This window comes from Xiphophorus hellerii, chromosome 6 (assembly GCF_003331165.1).
Source record: "Xiphophorus hellerii strain 12219 chromosome 6, Xiphophorus_hellerii-4.1, whole genome shotgun sequence".
Lineage (NCBI taxonomy): Eukaryota > Metazoa > Chordata > Actinopteri > Cyprinodontiformes > Poeciliidae > Xiphophorus > Xiphophorus hellerii.
In genome coordinates, this window is record NC_045677.1 from 14,840,522 (window position 1) to 14,857,929 (window position 17,408).

General features: G+C 35.1%; 1 protein-coding gene across 5 annotated transcripts in view; it reads right to left on the reverse strand.

Annotated features, from left to right (window-relative positions):
• tnr (tenascin R (restrictin, janusin)) overlaps positions 1–17,408 on the reverse strand; it is a 173,802-nt gene that overhangs the window by 77,628 nt on the left and 78,766 nt on the right. For all 5 annotated transcript variants that reach the window (XM_032565810.1, XM_032565809.1, XM_032565808.1 and 2 more), the window contains one exon: positions 972–1,086. In XM_032565810.1, the coding sequence (XP_032421701.1) occupies positions 972–1,049 (78 nt within the window). In that variant the 5' untranslated portion in view covers positions 1,050–1,086. The remainder of the gene's footprint in view (positions 1–971; positions 1,087–17,408) is intronic.

Genomic DNA, 17,408 nt, shown 5'->3' on the forward strand with positions numbered 1-17,408 from the left:
GATTGAAGAATTGCTCCATTTTTTTCTGTCAGAGAACTGAGCATATTCAGTACACCAACATGCAGATATGTCAAGATTTGAATAACTCCACATGTCGTTGCAGTTTGATTTTAGAATGATAGCCATTTGAAAGCTTTGAAGCTTGAATCAAAAGGTTTTTTCCCTTTTTTCACCTATGAATGAAAGAATTTTTTATTATTTGTGGTCTAAATGAACAAAACATAGACCCTTTCATGTCTTTTCCAACTGAAGTGCATTTGAAGCTGAAAATGCATGCCAACCAAAGAGCAATCGTAGCAATTTACTTGTGAGCTTCTCCCACTTATAACAGATGCACTGCAGTTGCCAAGCACATATTTTGTTTGCCTTGATAAAAGTAAATTCATATGAAACATCATCTGCACTAAAAGATGGACCTACTTGACACATGGTGCTTGAATTCTAGCTTTATAACCATACAGCAGTAATGTTTTTGAATCCTATTAACTTATTTACACCATCAATTGTGGAAACATGTAGAAATTTTCTCAGTAAGCATATGCAAACCATTTTAGCAGCACATTTAAGGACTGTATTTAACAATTTTGACAGATCTGGGCTGCACACAGACCAATTTAACACAGAACCCTTTTATGTAGCCTGGCTGTAACAATAAATGTGGAATGTGGTTTACGCTTCACAAAAACTGCAGACGTTTGGGTGAACGCAAATGTTGCTCTAAAATTGGTACATATTATCCAGATATAATGTTGTTCAAACCAACTGCTAAATTCTGGTTCAACAATTGAGAAATGCCTGCTTTTCAAAGGTGCAATACAAAAACAAACAATTATAACAACAAATATACATGCTGTCAAAAGTCATAATTTGTATGAAAACAATAGATTTGATCTTGCCTTAAAAAGGATTGGATACAAAACAAATAACTATAAAGGGATACTTAAATTATAACACTGCTAAGTCAATTTTACCTGTAGTGCAAAAAGGAGAGCAAGAGCCAACATTGTTGTGAACTCTGTGGTCCAATGAAGTTGCTTTGATTCTGGCATCCTTGCAACACACTTCACCACTGTCCTCCACTCACACCTATTAAGGAGTAGAGGAAGAGAAAAAAGAAAAAAACACTATTTTCAATGACATTTCCAAAGAAAGCAATTAGTACAATAGCCTTTATGTATCTGTACATAAATACCCGTGTTATTGTACAGACCCTGAAACATAAATTCATAACTTTGTGCAGAGTAACTTCAGTAACTTGGTGTCCCCCACTCTATTATAGATCCACAATAAGCCAGTTCTGCAAGGCACTATTACATTTGATTAGGTTACTTATCAAAAATATGAAGAAATAAAAAAATAATCTGTTTTATCATAATCTTATTCTTGATAGAAATAAGCAGCTTTTAGCAGCATAGTTAAAAATTAAAAATGACAGCTTTTCCCTAAATTTTTGTCAGTTTGGGAGTGTACAATATTTCACACCAAGTTTGACAAGTCTATTGAATTATCACATTTAAAAAAAACAAAAACAAAAAAAAAATCTAAATAAATGGAATCAACATTTCACAAATACATTTTAAGTAGAATTTGAAGAAGTGTCTGTTCAGGATAAAATAATTCATTTCAGCTTTGACGTGTAAATGTTTTAGATTTTAAGCAAGAGATTGTGAAATGTGGCCGTAACTTATAAACCTCAAAATAGACCTTTAGTCCTGCCTGACTTTATTTCCAATTTTATTTTATCTTTGCTTAGAGCTCACTTATTTGAATAAAACATATACAATATCCATAAATGTAGGTATGATGTACATTGGCATAACTGGGCAAAGTAGTAACTACACAGATTTTCTAGTCTCAGATACACATATTGATATTTCTATTGTTAACAGGGTGTCAGTAATTGGATTAGAACAGGTTCCTACGCAATCTATTTTGGGTCATTAATACAGTATTTCAAATAAAACTTGAAATAGTTTTATTTGAAATACAGCTACAAAACTAAAAACAGGTGTGATTGTAACACTAACCACTTGATGATGGTGAGTCAAATGCAATCTTTAGTATGTGTCAAACATGCAATAATGTACATCTTACCTGCAGGATGGCGCTTAAGGTAGTTTTGAAACTACCTTAAGTCTAAACTGAAATCTGAAGCTATAAATTAGACATCTACTTCAGTTTTACTAGCCAGGTGTTGTGAGATACATGCAAATAAGAAACACGGAATTTGTTCAGGGCCTTCATCAGGAATACAACTTCAAAGGTGATAATTTTGAGTTGACTGGTTTGTGTCACTAGAGTATAAAAGCACCAATCAAACTAAACAGAATATTTATATTGAGGACATTTGATAGTGTTTTTGAATGAGATTTGAAGTAATTTCATTCCCAGTTCCCTTCAGATTAACCATGTTTGTGGGTGAATGGTGGATACCAGGATCTGTGATTTGAATTCTAGAAACCTTTTTTATAATCTCAACAGTGCATCTCATGTTGGTAAAGCAGTCTGCTTCTCTCAGCTGGAGCCTTTTTGTGAGAGCAAGACGGAAGGCATCTTATCCCACCTTACAGGCTCAGGCCTCTGTGTATTTGCACATAAATAAGAAACAGCCAGATTTACAGTGCTAGAGCCAGGTATCCTTATAAGATTGTCTCATTCAAAGAATTTCTTTGTCATTATTGCATACTAATGTAACTCAGCTTTAAGTATGCCACCTACAGTACATGCTTTACATTTCAGCATAGGGACATGTTACTGTTATTTTTTTTTCTCAATATTAAATATTTTGTTACATAAAAACAAGCCAAAGAAAATACAAAGTAATTGCATATAACTGATCTAGCTGATATGTTACCTCACCGCTGGTTTTACAGATGACTTTGGCCTTGCTAACAAGGACTTCCACCCAATAGTCTGTACCCACGAGATGGAAAATGTTTCACTACCCCTCAAGCATGGAACTGTTATTTGACACCACAAGAGTCATTTATCTGCCAAATTCACCAAGCAAAACACCGGGGATGTAAATGATGGGATGAGGTGGGCAAGACCAACTACAACCATCCTGTTAACAGAAAAGCTACATTAGACAGTCTTTGGGAGAGGCTGGGATGATAAATGGTTCATCATAAATTTTCTGTGAGACGTATAACAAAGAAGACAGAATTTTAAGATCAAGTGTAATAATGTGTTTGACACTTGTGAATTATTTCATTTTATTGTTCTTCTCTTTTGATTGTTAAGATGAATGAACATCTTGTGACATAATCTTTAATTTATCCATCCATCCATGACAAAGTCGGCAACTTCACATGACAAGATAATGAAATCCGAAATAAGCATAAAGGCAGGCCAGATTTTTCACAATGTTGTCGTTATAACTGAATTATTAAATTTTTTTAATTATTAAAAAACAAAGTCAGACTACATTAATGCACATATTCATTTGAAAATAAATCTCACTAGTTGTTCTAAATTTTCTAATAACTATCAGAGATATTTTCTCACATTTCATTCAAGAAAATTCATGCTTTCATACACAAACAAGCGAAATTGGTTAAAAATGTATACAATAAAAATAACAGTCAAGATAGTGTGATGTATTTTCTTCTCCCAGCTGTCAAACAACAGCTGGGAGATTCTATCTACTGATACAAAAACCTGAAACTAAAATTAGTTGTTTTATGCAGCCCAGTGACCTGCATTTTCCCATCACTCATATTATCAAAAAGGCTGACACAAGCAGCAAGTGAAAGCTGATTCATCAGCAACTTTTGCTTTCACATACCAGTTTTGGTATGTTTTGATAACCTTGTTATTCTAATAGGTGATTTATTATCTGACTAAAATCCAAACTGGTCATTTATTAACATAGATGTTAATGTAAACTGTCCTGAGGGAAATTAGATGGTCACATCAATCACACAACAAATTGTTTTTTCATTTGTAAAAATGCTAATAAATAACTAAACAAACAAAATAAAATCAAACCAAAAAAAGAAAAAAAACCTCAAAAACCATGAAATTCATTTGCAGTTTTGCAAAAGCAGTGCTAAAAAGTTTAAAAGAGGTTGAAAGTCACAAGCTCATGAATCTGGATAATGGAAGAGGCTGATGCCCACAAGCATTATCGCTAACAGCTAGTTGAGGTTTTTCATGGAGGCTCAATTAGGAAGAGACCCACTCATTTCAGCTCAGGAGAATCAACATGCTTCAGGCATGAAAAGCTGGCTTTGAATATTTACGTTTTGCAGCAGTAAGTGCACATGCCCTCAGAAAAGAACACAAGCCAGCATAAAGCCAAATGCTCCGATCTACACAGCCTCAAAGCCCTATCATGTCATTTCGTTTTATATTTAAAAATATATTTACAAATGCATGAGATATGGGAAACAATTAAATGGAAAAATAATTATATGAATGAAGACATTTGATGGGTGTATGAGTGTGCTGTTCGTCAAAACTGGAGGTGATCAGTGTTTTTTTTATTATTCTTAAGTACAAAAGAACAAAAAGAAGGCTTACATAAGATACTGATGGCTCTTTTAGTTTATTCACAACTACACTTTTAGAACCTGGGGAGATATAAAGTCAGGGTATTCAAGATCCTGTTGAAAGTTTACTGTCACATCAATCACAGGTGATTTCTTGCGAGAAACTGAATAACTTTGCCTCCCTCCAAGGCTAAAACAAAACTGCTTGTTCATATGAGAACAAAAACCATCAGTGCTTCTCTGTAATGTCACAAAGGAAGGTGAAAATTATTCTGCCTGCATTAAAGAACCTCCTTTAAAAAATAACCCAGACTGTATAATGAATCACAAAAAACCCAAAGGCTTAAAAGTCAAGTAGAAAAAACTTTGATCTTGTCTTTTTTACTTATTCTTCTATGTTAAATGAAATTTATCCCTGAGCTGTCTTGGTATGGCAAAATCTTTCATCTTCAATGTGATTAAGAGGCAAGAGAGGAGATATGAATAAAGAATTATATCTCAGAGTGCAATTACAAAGTGACAGTAATCCAATTTTCTGTCAAGAGGTATACAGAAAAAAAAAAAAACATCAGTTGTTCATAGTAGACAGCAGAGCAGATTAACAAAAATAAATCCCAAATAACCGTAGTGATGATACAAGTTGTCCTATCACTTAGCATAACAATCTATCAAAAGAGGATGAAACAAATAGAAAAGGTGACCATCAAAATTATTAGTAACAAAGTACCAAATTACTGCATTTCACACAAAAGGCAAAATGCATCCTCCACACCCCCCACCAGTCGCTTCATGGCAAATTTGAGTTGCTATCATCTTGAAAGAGATTCATGCAGCCTAAGGCAAGAACAACTGATAAAAGAACAATTTTATTACTTTATTTGGAAAAATTCAAAATTTGATGAGGGACAAAAAGAAGGTAATACGACATGAGAAATTATCACACCATTTATATCACTGTTGAGTTTCTTAAACGTAAACATCATGGCTTAATCATGATTGAGGGAAACTTTTTTTCATAATGCTTCTCCATCTATCACTGATCATATTTTAAAGACAAAAACTTAAGCAGCCAGCAAGATTCTCCCATCTGGTAACTTTGCTTAGATCACCAATTTGATGCCCATGTTCAGTCAAGCATCAGTGGTGCCTTATGTTTCCTTTTATAATCATCACATTTAGACACATTGTTAACTGTTTAGTCAAGCTTGCAGAATATATCACATAGCACTGAAGTTTCTAATAAGTCCACACTTACAAACATGTTGTATGAAGGGCTTCATTTATGCAAATTTTAATTGCCAATATTACCTCTCGTCTACATGCAAACTTTCTCATTTTTTATTGAAATTTTTAATGCAATGAATAACAATAAGTTTCTATTTTGCTACATTATAAAATTTGCATGCCTCATTGCAGTCTCATGGGACTCACAGATGGTTTGCGAGTCATTTATTAAATACAGGTTTGGTTTTGTTATTCATGCTCGGTTAGATTTGCATATGTAACAGTCACACCATGATGCTTCTAGACCTTTTACTCTGAAAAAATACACCAGGCACAGCCCACAAACTATCCCTAATGAGACAAACAACAAGGTATTAGCCAATCTACCATTTTGATTCACATTCCTAAATTATCTGAGCCTTCAAAGTTCCACATAAATTTATAATTTACGCGTAAACCTATTTCTGAAAATTATGTATTTATGTTTATAATATTTAGCAAACAACGTAGCTGAAAGTAATCATGGTAAAAAGAATAATATGAAATACTATGCAGAAAGACCCCGAGCCAGGAATTGATCCCAGGACCTTCTTGCTGCAAGGCATCAGTGCTACCTACTGTGCCACTGTGCAGACCCATAATTTTATAAGATTAGTTATTATGAGACATAATTTTATTAAACATAAATCATGAAATAAAAACAAAATAGCAAAAATGTAGATGGCACACTCAACTGTAATCTGAACACTTGCCACTAGTCCCTGATTGAGCAGCAGTTAGCAGAAACCTGGCTTTCTGCTAACTTTATTTTAAGTTTTTATTTGTGGAACAACTTTTTGACATTCCAAATTATATTCACTTTTCACATTTTCTAATGTTCAAGGAGTGGTGCTCTTTTCCAAGCAAATTGAGACAGAGGTGATGTAAATGCTTAGTAATGAGTCCATATGATGCACTAGTGTTTTGGTATAAGTTCAATGATATGCTTAGCATTTGCAAAAGAAATATCACAAAAATAGAATTAAAAAATTCTGAACAAGATTGAAGCTTTTGAAAGAGTATGCCTTTCTGTCTCAAAAGGCCATGCATTCAAAATTCAATAAAAAAGTTTTGTCACATCATCCCTATTCAAGTTGTGCAGCTGACTTTAAGACTTGTTACTCTTTTGGAGATGTTTGGATCAACACATTTGATCGTGTTTCTTGAGATTTGCTTTGCCTGTTTCCTTCAACAGTTTCACAGTTGCATAGCAACCTAAACAACAGTTTAAGTCCCTTGAGAAATCAGTGGATGCTATGCAAAAGTGCACATGAAGTACATAGAAATGAGGGTAGAAAGATTTATTTAGTCAAGAGAGAATTGCGGAAAACAGAAAAAGTTGCTTCTTTGTTCTGTCTTCAGAGCCTCACTCAGATCATTGGACGATGTATGAATTAATGAGCAAACTGTAGAATCTCAATGCATCTTGGTATTATTATGTTTCACAGACGCATGTCTAGAGAAACCATCCAACATTCTCTTGTCTTAATTATCAGCTTTGTGTAAATGAAAATAAAAGCAAGTAAAGTGCAAGTAAGGAAAAGTTTCTGTCACTTTTGTTATGAAATGTATATCAAAAATGGACTTAAAGGTTTAACCTAATTAAATAGAAGTGGCCAGTAGAGCCCTTAGATGTTTGATTTATTTGAGATATAGCAAATTCTTCAAAACTTGGAGAATTTGTTCAGTTCCTCAAAACATTCATGAGCCATATCTATTTGGCGGAAGATGGTTTCATTGCCATTTTGAGGATTAGACAGCACTCAGTATGGGCATCCTGACTGGTCTGCATCTCTGTAGACCCAACCTCATCCAACTTCAATACACCTTTTGTTTTGTTATATCTCTCTATCAGAATCAACAAAGTTTTTCAGCAGTATGAACTATGGTATTTTTTTAATATTAGTGAACGGCCAAGGCTTCGGTGAACCAGTGAAGTTTGGCCTCATGATCCTGCAGTCAACTCACCACCGTTCCTTCCTTACACCTCTTTTGATAAATACTGACCACTGCAGATGCAAACACCCTACAAAATCCCCAGCTAACGATGCACTGATATAGTTGCATTCGTCAAACTTGCTCAAATTTTTATCCTGGCTCTTTTTCTCTTTATCTTTGTGGTGTGGACACAATGTTCACTCCCACTAACTGGTGCCATGAGGGTCAGGTAAGTGTTATTCATTTCACCTGTTAACCTTAAGTACTGTACAATAGAAGAGAAAATGGCATGAAAATTTCAACGTTTTTTTTTGTGTGTTTTTTTTTTTGGCTGTATAAACAAAGAATTCATCTCTTCCCACACACACAAACCTCTTGATCATAGTCTTTTCCTGTGTAGGTGTCTGTATCTTTGTTTAGGCAGCATGGGGCCCACAGGAGATTAATATCCCAGTTGGATTACAGAAGAGAAACGCACTGGAATGCTTCATTAACTCTCATTCTTACATTGTGCTGCTTTCATTCCATGGCTGTAAGGCTTTTAAGACTGCTGCCTTCTGATTAAGTGTTTTCTGTCAGCCCAGTCGACATATGTCTCAATCTGTGTACATGGTCTTTCTCCTACTTGGGTCCCTCTTGGGACTCTGCGAGAATGGATAAATCAGCCTCGGGAGCAATTGACTGTCACTATCCCTTTACGAGACTCACGATTAGGACAGCAAAAGTGCTCATGAGGCAAGCTCCACTAGAGTCCTGCTGCAGTGGTGTCGTTGCAAGTATATCCCCAGCTGCTGAGATGCAGTTGCTGAGAGAGGCACCGCGATCATGAGCAGTCAGCGCAAAAGACAGCATCAAGTGCTGCTTGTGGTTTAAGATGCTGCAGGCTGATGTCGATCCCAGGCCTGGATGGTTACCAGAGGGCACAAAACCTCCATCTGCTGAAATGTTGTCTCTCCTCAGCAGCTTTGCACTCGGCAAAGAGGAGGAGGATTTTCTGTAGAACTCGCACTTTTGCTTTCTCAGGATTTTAGTCACCTTTCCCCGAAAAATCACCTTTGGTCCATCCTGGTCTTGTCCCTTTTTTTCTGTTTGCCACTCTCATTTTTCATTATCTGTTCTTGTCATTTTCACCATCTCTTTTTATCTTTCTGACAAGTATTTCATTTTCTTTCTTTGACAGAGGATTTTCTTGATCCCCGTCTCTAAAGTCTTTTTGTCACTTTGAACAGTAAATCTGTTCACTCAGAGACGCTGATTTTTAAGCTCAGAGTCATCCACTGTGGAGGGTGGAAAAAAACTTATTTTGTCTTTTCCACATCTAGTTACAGTATCCCTTTTCTTTCTTCAGCAGAGGTCTTGTTATCCCCTTCTACCTTGTCCTATGAAGGAAAAGCCCTAACCTTCATTTGCACAGGTTAATGAGCAGCCACCTCAGCATGAACGTAAAACCAATACCAAGCCGTCTTGCAGGGGTGATTGCTCACACTCTCTCTCTCTCATTCACATCACACATGCTCCTTTATTCCTTCTCCATCCCCACATCTCAGTTTCTTTCTCTCAATCTCTTTCTACCCTCTGCACCTTGTAAATTGGACTCTGGCAACATTACGATGCCTTTCTCATTATTCTCATCACTCTGGCCAAATTGCCTTGTCTTTCAGGACCATTGGGCTCTGTTCATTGGCTGCGCCCTCAACCTGAGGGCTGTATAAGTCTTTGTTTCCCTCCATCTTTGGGCTATTTCTGCACAAAGAAAGGACCAAAAATGGATTCAGTTTAACAGCATAAGGCAAAAGCTATGATCACTGACAACCACACACCATTTCACACTGCACTCTCTGATCCATTTACTTATGAAAATGGAAACAAACACCTATGAGAAGATCTGAAGTAACCTGTTAGACAAAACTGAAATTAGAATATGGTGATATTTTCATTTATTGTCCAGTATTTAGTGACTACTATTGAGGAAAATGGATGAAAAGACAAAATCCTACCTAGAAGCTCATATAGAAAGATAATAGTCTAAGATAAATATATATCCTCTGCAACACCCGCAAAAAGATTATATTTAAGAAAGAAAAAGAAAGAATCAATCAATCAAGTGTATGATCAGTTGATTGGTGATGCAAAAGAGCACTGTTACATTGATTACAGCCATTAGATGCATGTTGTGGGCATATTTAACATCTTCATACAAAAGTTACTGGAGATTTGACTGATTTTGGAAAGGTCCAGTTAACTCTGCTGTAATCAGCAGTCTGTGTCAGCAGACTTTCGCCAGCCTGCAAGTGTGTGACGCCATGTGGTGCCCTCAGTGTTAATGATCCGGCAAAGGTGCATCCATCTGCTCCATCTACATTCATTCACTTTTTTACTAAAACAATTTTTTGGTTACACCATCATTTGATTCAATAACAATGCTTTACAATGCAGTGTTTCTCTTTGTGAGATTTTTTTTCTTTCAGGTTTCTTCTATTTGGCAAGGCCTTTGAGCATTTTCAATCCAGTTGTATCTATTTTAGAATAGTAAACAAGCAAAATGCTCATTACATAGTCAGAATAATCCCTTCTAGGCTAATAATTGAGCTGTATGTGTTGCCAGGAATATAACACTGAATTCTAATTATGGTCTTGTTTTATGCCTGCTCAGTTCCAACAATTACTTATATGTAGAGACCCACTGCTCCTCATGGGGCCCAAAGCCCAAAAGAAGAAGAACTGCTGTTTGGATTAGAGGCTACAATTAAGACTAAGGCATGAACTGAGTTTAGGTTAGGTAAAGGTCAGGTGATGACTGCCCAATAAAGTATATTAAAAAAAACAGATAACAGATTGGATGCTCACATGTGCATAAGAAATTAAAGAAAACATAAATAACTATTGACTGTACACAAATGATCTTAAAAGCAATAAAATTGGTGAGGAAACAAATGGAAAAAGGAAGAGCAAACTAAAACATGGCTGAATAAATTCCATTAAGAACAACTATGAAAACGTGCTTGAGATTGGCTTAATAAAAGAAAGACAATCCAAAATAAGATGGCTATAAATGCAAAGAGTGAAGGTAAAAGGCTTCAGTACTTTTGAACTAAAGCAGCTCTGATTTTGGAGAAACTGAAAAAATCTTTCACTGTTTACTGCATCTGAATGCTAGTGGGCTCATCTATTTTTTGATAATTCAATACAAGGCTTTTTGGTAGTTTATTTTACATTTTAAAACAATCTGCTGGTCATTTCTTTCAAGAAGAAATACAAAAATAGAAGGTTTCAGGACAACCATGCCAAAAATAGCTTTAGTGTTTGTTTTAGTGGTCCTCCCCTGTACTTTCTTGGTTTGATATTCCTGCTACTTCAGCTATTTCAGGTAGAATGCAGGATTGAGCAAAAGTCTTGAGTCAGACCTAAACTTCTTATATTTTGCTAGGAGAAAGTGGTTAAAATGATTAAACGATGTGCAAAAATGAGCAAGATTCTTACTCAGAGAAGTTTGTGCACAAATGCAAAAAAATATACTCTCGTCATGCAAAAGTTTATTTGCCTGTTTTATTTAAATACAATACAGTGTTGGAACAATGGACCAGCTTTATAACTTATATTTAACACACCTGTAACAACTGTTCAGCGAAACCTTTACTCTAATATTGGCACAGATCATTTCATACTTCATTACACCCAAATTAACTATGAGCAATGAACAATTCATGGATGAATTGAAATGCTAGGCTAATCTCAAAAGCTTTTGTTATGCTTTTGAGATTAAAAGAGTAATCTCAAAAGATTATGCTATGCTCAATTGTATGTTGGCATAGGTTAAAATGTGCTAGCTCTGTCTAAACACAAGGAAATTAAGTCCATTTTATGAAAAGTCATGTTGTCTTTGTAGTATGTTGGTTCCTTATAATGAAATGAAAGTTTATATACTGTGTGTAGTGGCATGAAAAGTGTAAAATTCACAGTTCGCTTCAACATGCTGTATGGTATATCGCTTTTGCCCTCATGTCACTATATGGTTTTATTTGATTTCCATATTTAGGCTTCATCTGATAATTTAAGACTCAATGTTTAATGCTTTATGTGGCCCATCAAGTGGTTCAGAAATTAGCAGTTAAAAGTAGGTTGGACTGCCATCATTTGGAGACACTCAAAGCATTTATCAAGTCCTTATGCATCTACATAAAATGGGTTGTCATAAGTACCATTATTATTGGGTCAATGTCAGTGAAATATAAGTAGAACTTGCATAAATTTCATGGCAGGAAGACAGATTTCATTATTGAGAAAACAATATTTTTAAGTGCAACTAATGATAGTAAATATGAGCATTAAGCAAAACCAAGAAACAAGTTTTTTTGTTTGTTTTTTTTACCTGGAAATGAAGAACTAGTATTAGTTTTACTCATAAGCATAAAGAAACTGAATGATCAAAGTAATGACCAAAAAAGTATTTCACTCTCGAATATTTTGGTAATGGAGAAATTGGAAGGCAATAGAATCAGGATCCAGTCAGGATGATAAGTTGCTCACTCTTGGGTGAAAACCTTTGAATTAACTCGAATCTAGAAGCAGATATATCCACAGAAAATCCTCCAAGGTCCTTAAAAAAAACCAAACCTAATTTTATGATACTTAAAACAAGAACATTGTCACTGTAACTATATCGACCTTGTGAGAATCAAATTTATTATCACTGCACAAAACAGAATACTCATTTAAAAGTTTAACACAATCATGAATAATAATCAAAGGTACAAAAGCAATCACAAAATGTATTTTTTTTGTGATTGTATCTAGTTTTCTCATTTACAAAAAATCTGTCTGAATAACATAAATTTTAACAGCACTATTTAGATTCAAGGTCTCAGCTCTGCTCACACTGCATGATAACATTAGCATTCTCTTTCCTACTTGAAATGGAGACTTATTAAGGTGAAAATAAAGGGTTAAAAAATGTCACATCTATGAGGGTTGTACAATGCAACACAAGGCAGATACACAATGCTGGAGGGGATTATAATAATTACTATCAGTTTTTTAAGAACATGCTTTGCATTAATCCTGAGATAGTTTGTAGTGGTAGGCCTACCAGTTTCCTTCTTTTCTTCATTTGTCTTATTTTTAGGAACTTGTGTAGTAATTAGAATCAACTAAGCAGCATGGGAAATCTTTTTTATTTAGTGAGGGGAAGTTATAAGAGATGCTGATTTTTCACTATACATTATGTGAGAAATTTCCTTAGAAATTTAACTTTTTTTTTTTTATTTTTTGCATTTTCTCCATACAAACCTGCATACATACATCAAATAGTGTATAACTTTTGCCACCATTTGTAGAGATCTGCCAATTGTCTCTAGCTTCACTCAGTTCTCTTCCCCTATCTTTTTGTTCAGGCATGACCTTAAAAAAATACATCAAAATCCTCCTCTCTGTCACCTTGTGAGCTGTTGTGTGTTGGTCCCTCTCCAAATCTTTCTCATGAGCCTCTCCTTTCATCTTTCACTTTCAAAGGCTTTTGTCTCTTGTGAGACTGAAATGACAACATTCTCCAGTGTCTTTCATATGCAATGAATGTGGAAGGAAGAAATGCATAATCCTTTTTCCACCTTTGGTGTCTGCTGTCTGTCTGTAGCCTCTCTTATGTGATTTAAAAGGCGAGCTGAAGTCACACAGAAATGCTATGACAATCAAATACCATAAGCTGTTCACTGATGATAAAGAAACTACAAGGGATCAAAACAATTGACATGTACTTGTGTTAAGGCTGTCTAAACGATACCAGGAAAGCAAGTGAAGAAGTGCTTCCTGGACTCAGTGGGAATTGTATTTAATTACCAAACAAACAACTCAATGGCATAAAAAAAAGAACAGGAAAAAGGGTTACTTTGAAGCGCAAGTAGTGATGTTTTATTTTATGACTATTGACAGAAAGTAATAATGATTCTTTTCTCCTTTAATAACATTTCTAAAACTACTGTTTAGTTGGAAACCGACAACTACAAAATATTACAATTTTGTTTATTTATAAATATCCTTCAGAAAACTGAAAAATGTCAATCGAATTGAGATACACTTAAAATGTGACGTTTGTGCTATTAAGCAATCTTGCCACATAATTTGGGACCACCGGTAAAGATGTGTAAAGAGCTCGAAACTGTATAATTTTTTTTATTGCAGTCTCCATAAGTTCATATTTCTTACAGACTAAATCAATTTCAGAATGGAAAAAGGCAGGAGAACATATTAACCAAACACACTGTATAGATCTTAACTAGTCAATTAGTCTTTGTTTGTTAAGGTGTATTTACACCAGGAAAGTCCTTTGGAGAAAAACTCTGGAGAAAAACAAACTTAGAAGTCCTACTAAAGTCTTTTCTGTTGTGCACATTTGTGCTTCTACTACAACTGCAACACCATTTCAAATGTCAAGAGTATATTATACCATACTTGCTTTGCAGTGGAATTTCTAATTCCGGAAACACACGCTGTGAGCTGAATGAAAAAGATGCTCTCCGTGCTCTTACCCACATCATGCTGGCAACGGCATCAATAAGCAGAAAACAGATCATATTTCAGTACAACCAATACATGCTGCACTATTGTTAGCAACACTGAAGGGCTCATTTTCACTAAGATGCCCAGCAACTGTGGCATGTGAAGTCCAAAAAGGCTTAAGTTTTCAGTGGTTGGTCCGGATCAAGGCCAGTCTGTAAATACACCTGAAGGGAACTGCACCAGTTGGTTGAGAAGGGGTCCGAGGTCACCTCAAAAAGTGGGTCTTGGTCCGGTTTTTTGGTCTGCACCAGGTTTCACTTGAGTGTATTCACACATAAGGGCAATGATCTTCACACACAAGCAAATCACATCAACAAAAAAAGGTAATGTTTGCTTTTGGTTTCACTTTGATTTTTGATAAAAGAAAAATATATATATACATCTTAATTTCTTAATCTGTGAAATATTTTATCCTCAAATGTAAAGTACTGAAAAATGTAGTAAGTTCCTTGAAATTAAGTTGTGTTAACTGTGTTGTGTTAACATTTTTACTTCCCAATAAACATACACTATTAGGATGTTATGCTTTAGGGTGGATCTGACCTATAACTGTCAAAGCAGTTTGCTCTTACACCAGCTGGCCTTTGCACATTACTTTACAGGGAGCCATGAAATGAGTGCGCCGCTTGTAAATATTGTTCATTACCTTTAAGGGATTTGTTGGACGAGTGCCCAGTTACATATGAACATTTTAAGCTTTCATGAGTTCAAGCACAGCTTGAGACACAAAGGAAGCCCTGCTTTGGTCATCTTGAAATCTTCAGAACCCGGAGACTTTATGATCAAGTGAGACTGATCATAACAAAACAAATATTTATGAAAAATAGACAAATAATTTGTGCAATACCTGTATCTGTATTTATTTATTGTAATTTATACTTTTACAAATAGGAAATTGAGAAACAGAATATGCGTGAGTAATATATTTAATCTGACTATGAAGTTAACAAAACACTGTGAAAACTTTCCACACGCACTGCATCTTATATAGCGAGATCGATGTAAATTTTCTTGTACCAGATTTGTGGAGAAAATTTGTTTTTGAATCATTCAAACATGTTTTAAGTAAATATCAGGTACTTAAGAAAAAGGGAGAGACAGTTAAGACATCCTCTATTGATCGCTCTAACTTTAGGTCAAATTGAAAACCCTTAGACGTGGTGAAATGGGAGGTCAGACTGAAGGTGTTATCTTTGCTACATCTCTGTTCCAGGACATCTGATTTTGATGCTATCAGTTCCAAGAATAGCCTGGTCAGGAGATGATACAAAAGGTCCTCTTCGTTAGGAGAGAGCCTGCCACAGTGAAAGACAGCTCTGCCTGTTTTCTACTGCAGAGATGTAACAGAGAAAAAAAAAAGCAGAAATATAATAAAATCCAACCGCTGAGGCTGCAGCTATAAATAAAATGAAGGTCCCTTAAAGAATAGTTGTTTCCAATCATTTTTTAGTGCTCTTTCTGCCATAGTAATATTGTCATGCATTGTTTGCATCATGCTTTACAATTATGTGTGCAAGACATAATTCTAAACAAAAACAAAAAAGAAAAACATTTTAAAAAGTCCTTCACCTCAGAGACAAACAGAAATGTTTGGCTGCTTCCAGCAGACCTCAAAACTATTTAGATTTAAGAACAGTAAAGTTTATCTGTCTATACGTTGGAGACTTATTTTCCGTAGCATTGCTTTATTATGTTTTTCCATCTGACACAAGTCAAATCGCAGTATTATTTCCACAACACAATATCTAAAGACTATGCTTAGCTGTGATACATGTTTGCATAATCTTTCCAAATATTTGTTCAAATTTAATTTATAGTGCCAATAAAAAGTGCATACATGTAATCAAATACAGCAGACATGACAATGCAGTTGTGTATTTTTGTGCTGCAGTTTTAGATGTCCACCATCCCCTGATCCTGCTGCAATAATCAGCACTGACACAGGCAGGCAGACTATAATCCCCATTGATTAGAAACCTAAGATCAAAGGCTTCCACTGCTGTCGCTCTCACCTCTCCTCTCAGTTCAACGCAGACTTGTCTCTTTCCCTACCTTCCCTCTCTCCATTTATCTTGATCTTTGCTCACTTTTTGGAAATGGGTTTATAAATAACTTAAAAGAAAAAAAACTGAACTGTTTAAAGAAAAAACACATTTGACAAGGTGGCCATTTTTTCATGATTTTTTTTTTGTTTTGTTTTTAACAAAAAATACAGTATGTGCTTGCAGCATTAACAGAGTAGAATAGAAATATCCTTCCTTGTCATTCAGTGGGTCAAATTCAGGAGTACCAGAAACAAAGTGAGAGACAAATTCAAGCTGTTAGCCTGATGATGTACTTGCAACAAGCTGATCCACCCCAACACTCATATGTTTTGTGCTGTGTCATGGCAGAAAGAGTGTACATGTCGATTCCATCTAAAGTACTCTACACCAAATCAATTCAAGAATGGCTGGTAATGATGACAGGCAAGAGCTTGAATACCTCATTCGCTTGTACTTAATCAGTTGTGTGAACATTTTTCACATTCTCCTTTAGTTACAAGTGTAAGTAAGCAGTAAAAATATGACAAGTTCAAAGGTGTACAATGATTGTGGTTTGCAGCTAATGATGACATTTAATAAATACATTTAAATATGCCACAATATATTTAATACACTACACAATAAATAAACAAGTGCCATCTGGTGTTCAAACAGTGTGAGTGTGAGGTTATTTTTAGACTAGGGTGGGGAATTCTGCACAGCTTTTTAATTTAAAATGGTCCAGGACAAATTCATTTAACACAACCAAGATACTTTTGTAAGTAGTTTTGTAGTTGAAGGAAGCTTTTTGTCTGATGTATGGCCAGCAAGTCAGAGCTTCAGAGCAGTGTAACCTGTAAGGTCTTTTTAATCTATATTAAAAAGACCTTAAATCAATGAGGTATACATTGTATATACAGTATATATTCTAATTTTTATATTTAAAATAAGTGAAAATATAATTTCTCTGCTTTTAACTACGGCCATTTATTTAAAATTAAATCCAAATCTACTGATAATCAGAAACAGTGAACACCATTCACTTAATTGTGGAAGATTAACGGATTTAAGACGAGGACTTATTCTGTTAGCGGACTGTTTCCTTCTATTTAACAACAAGAGGAGTAAGAAAACAGTT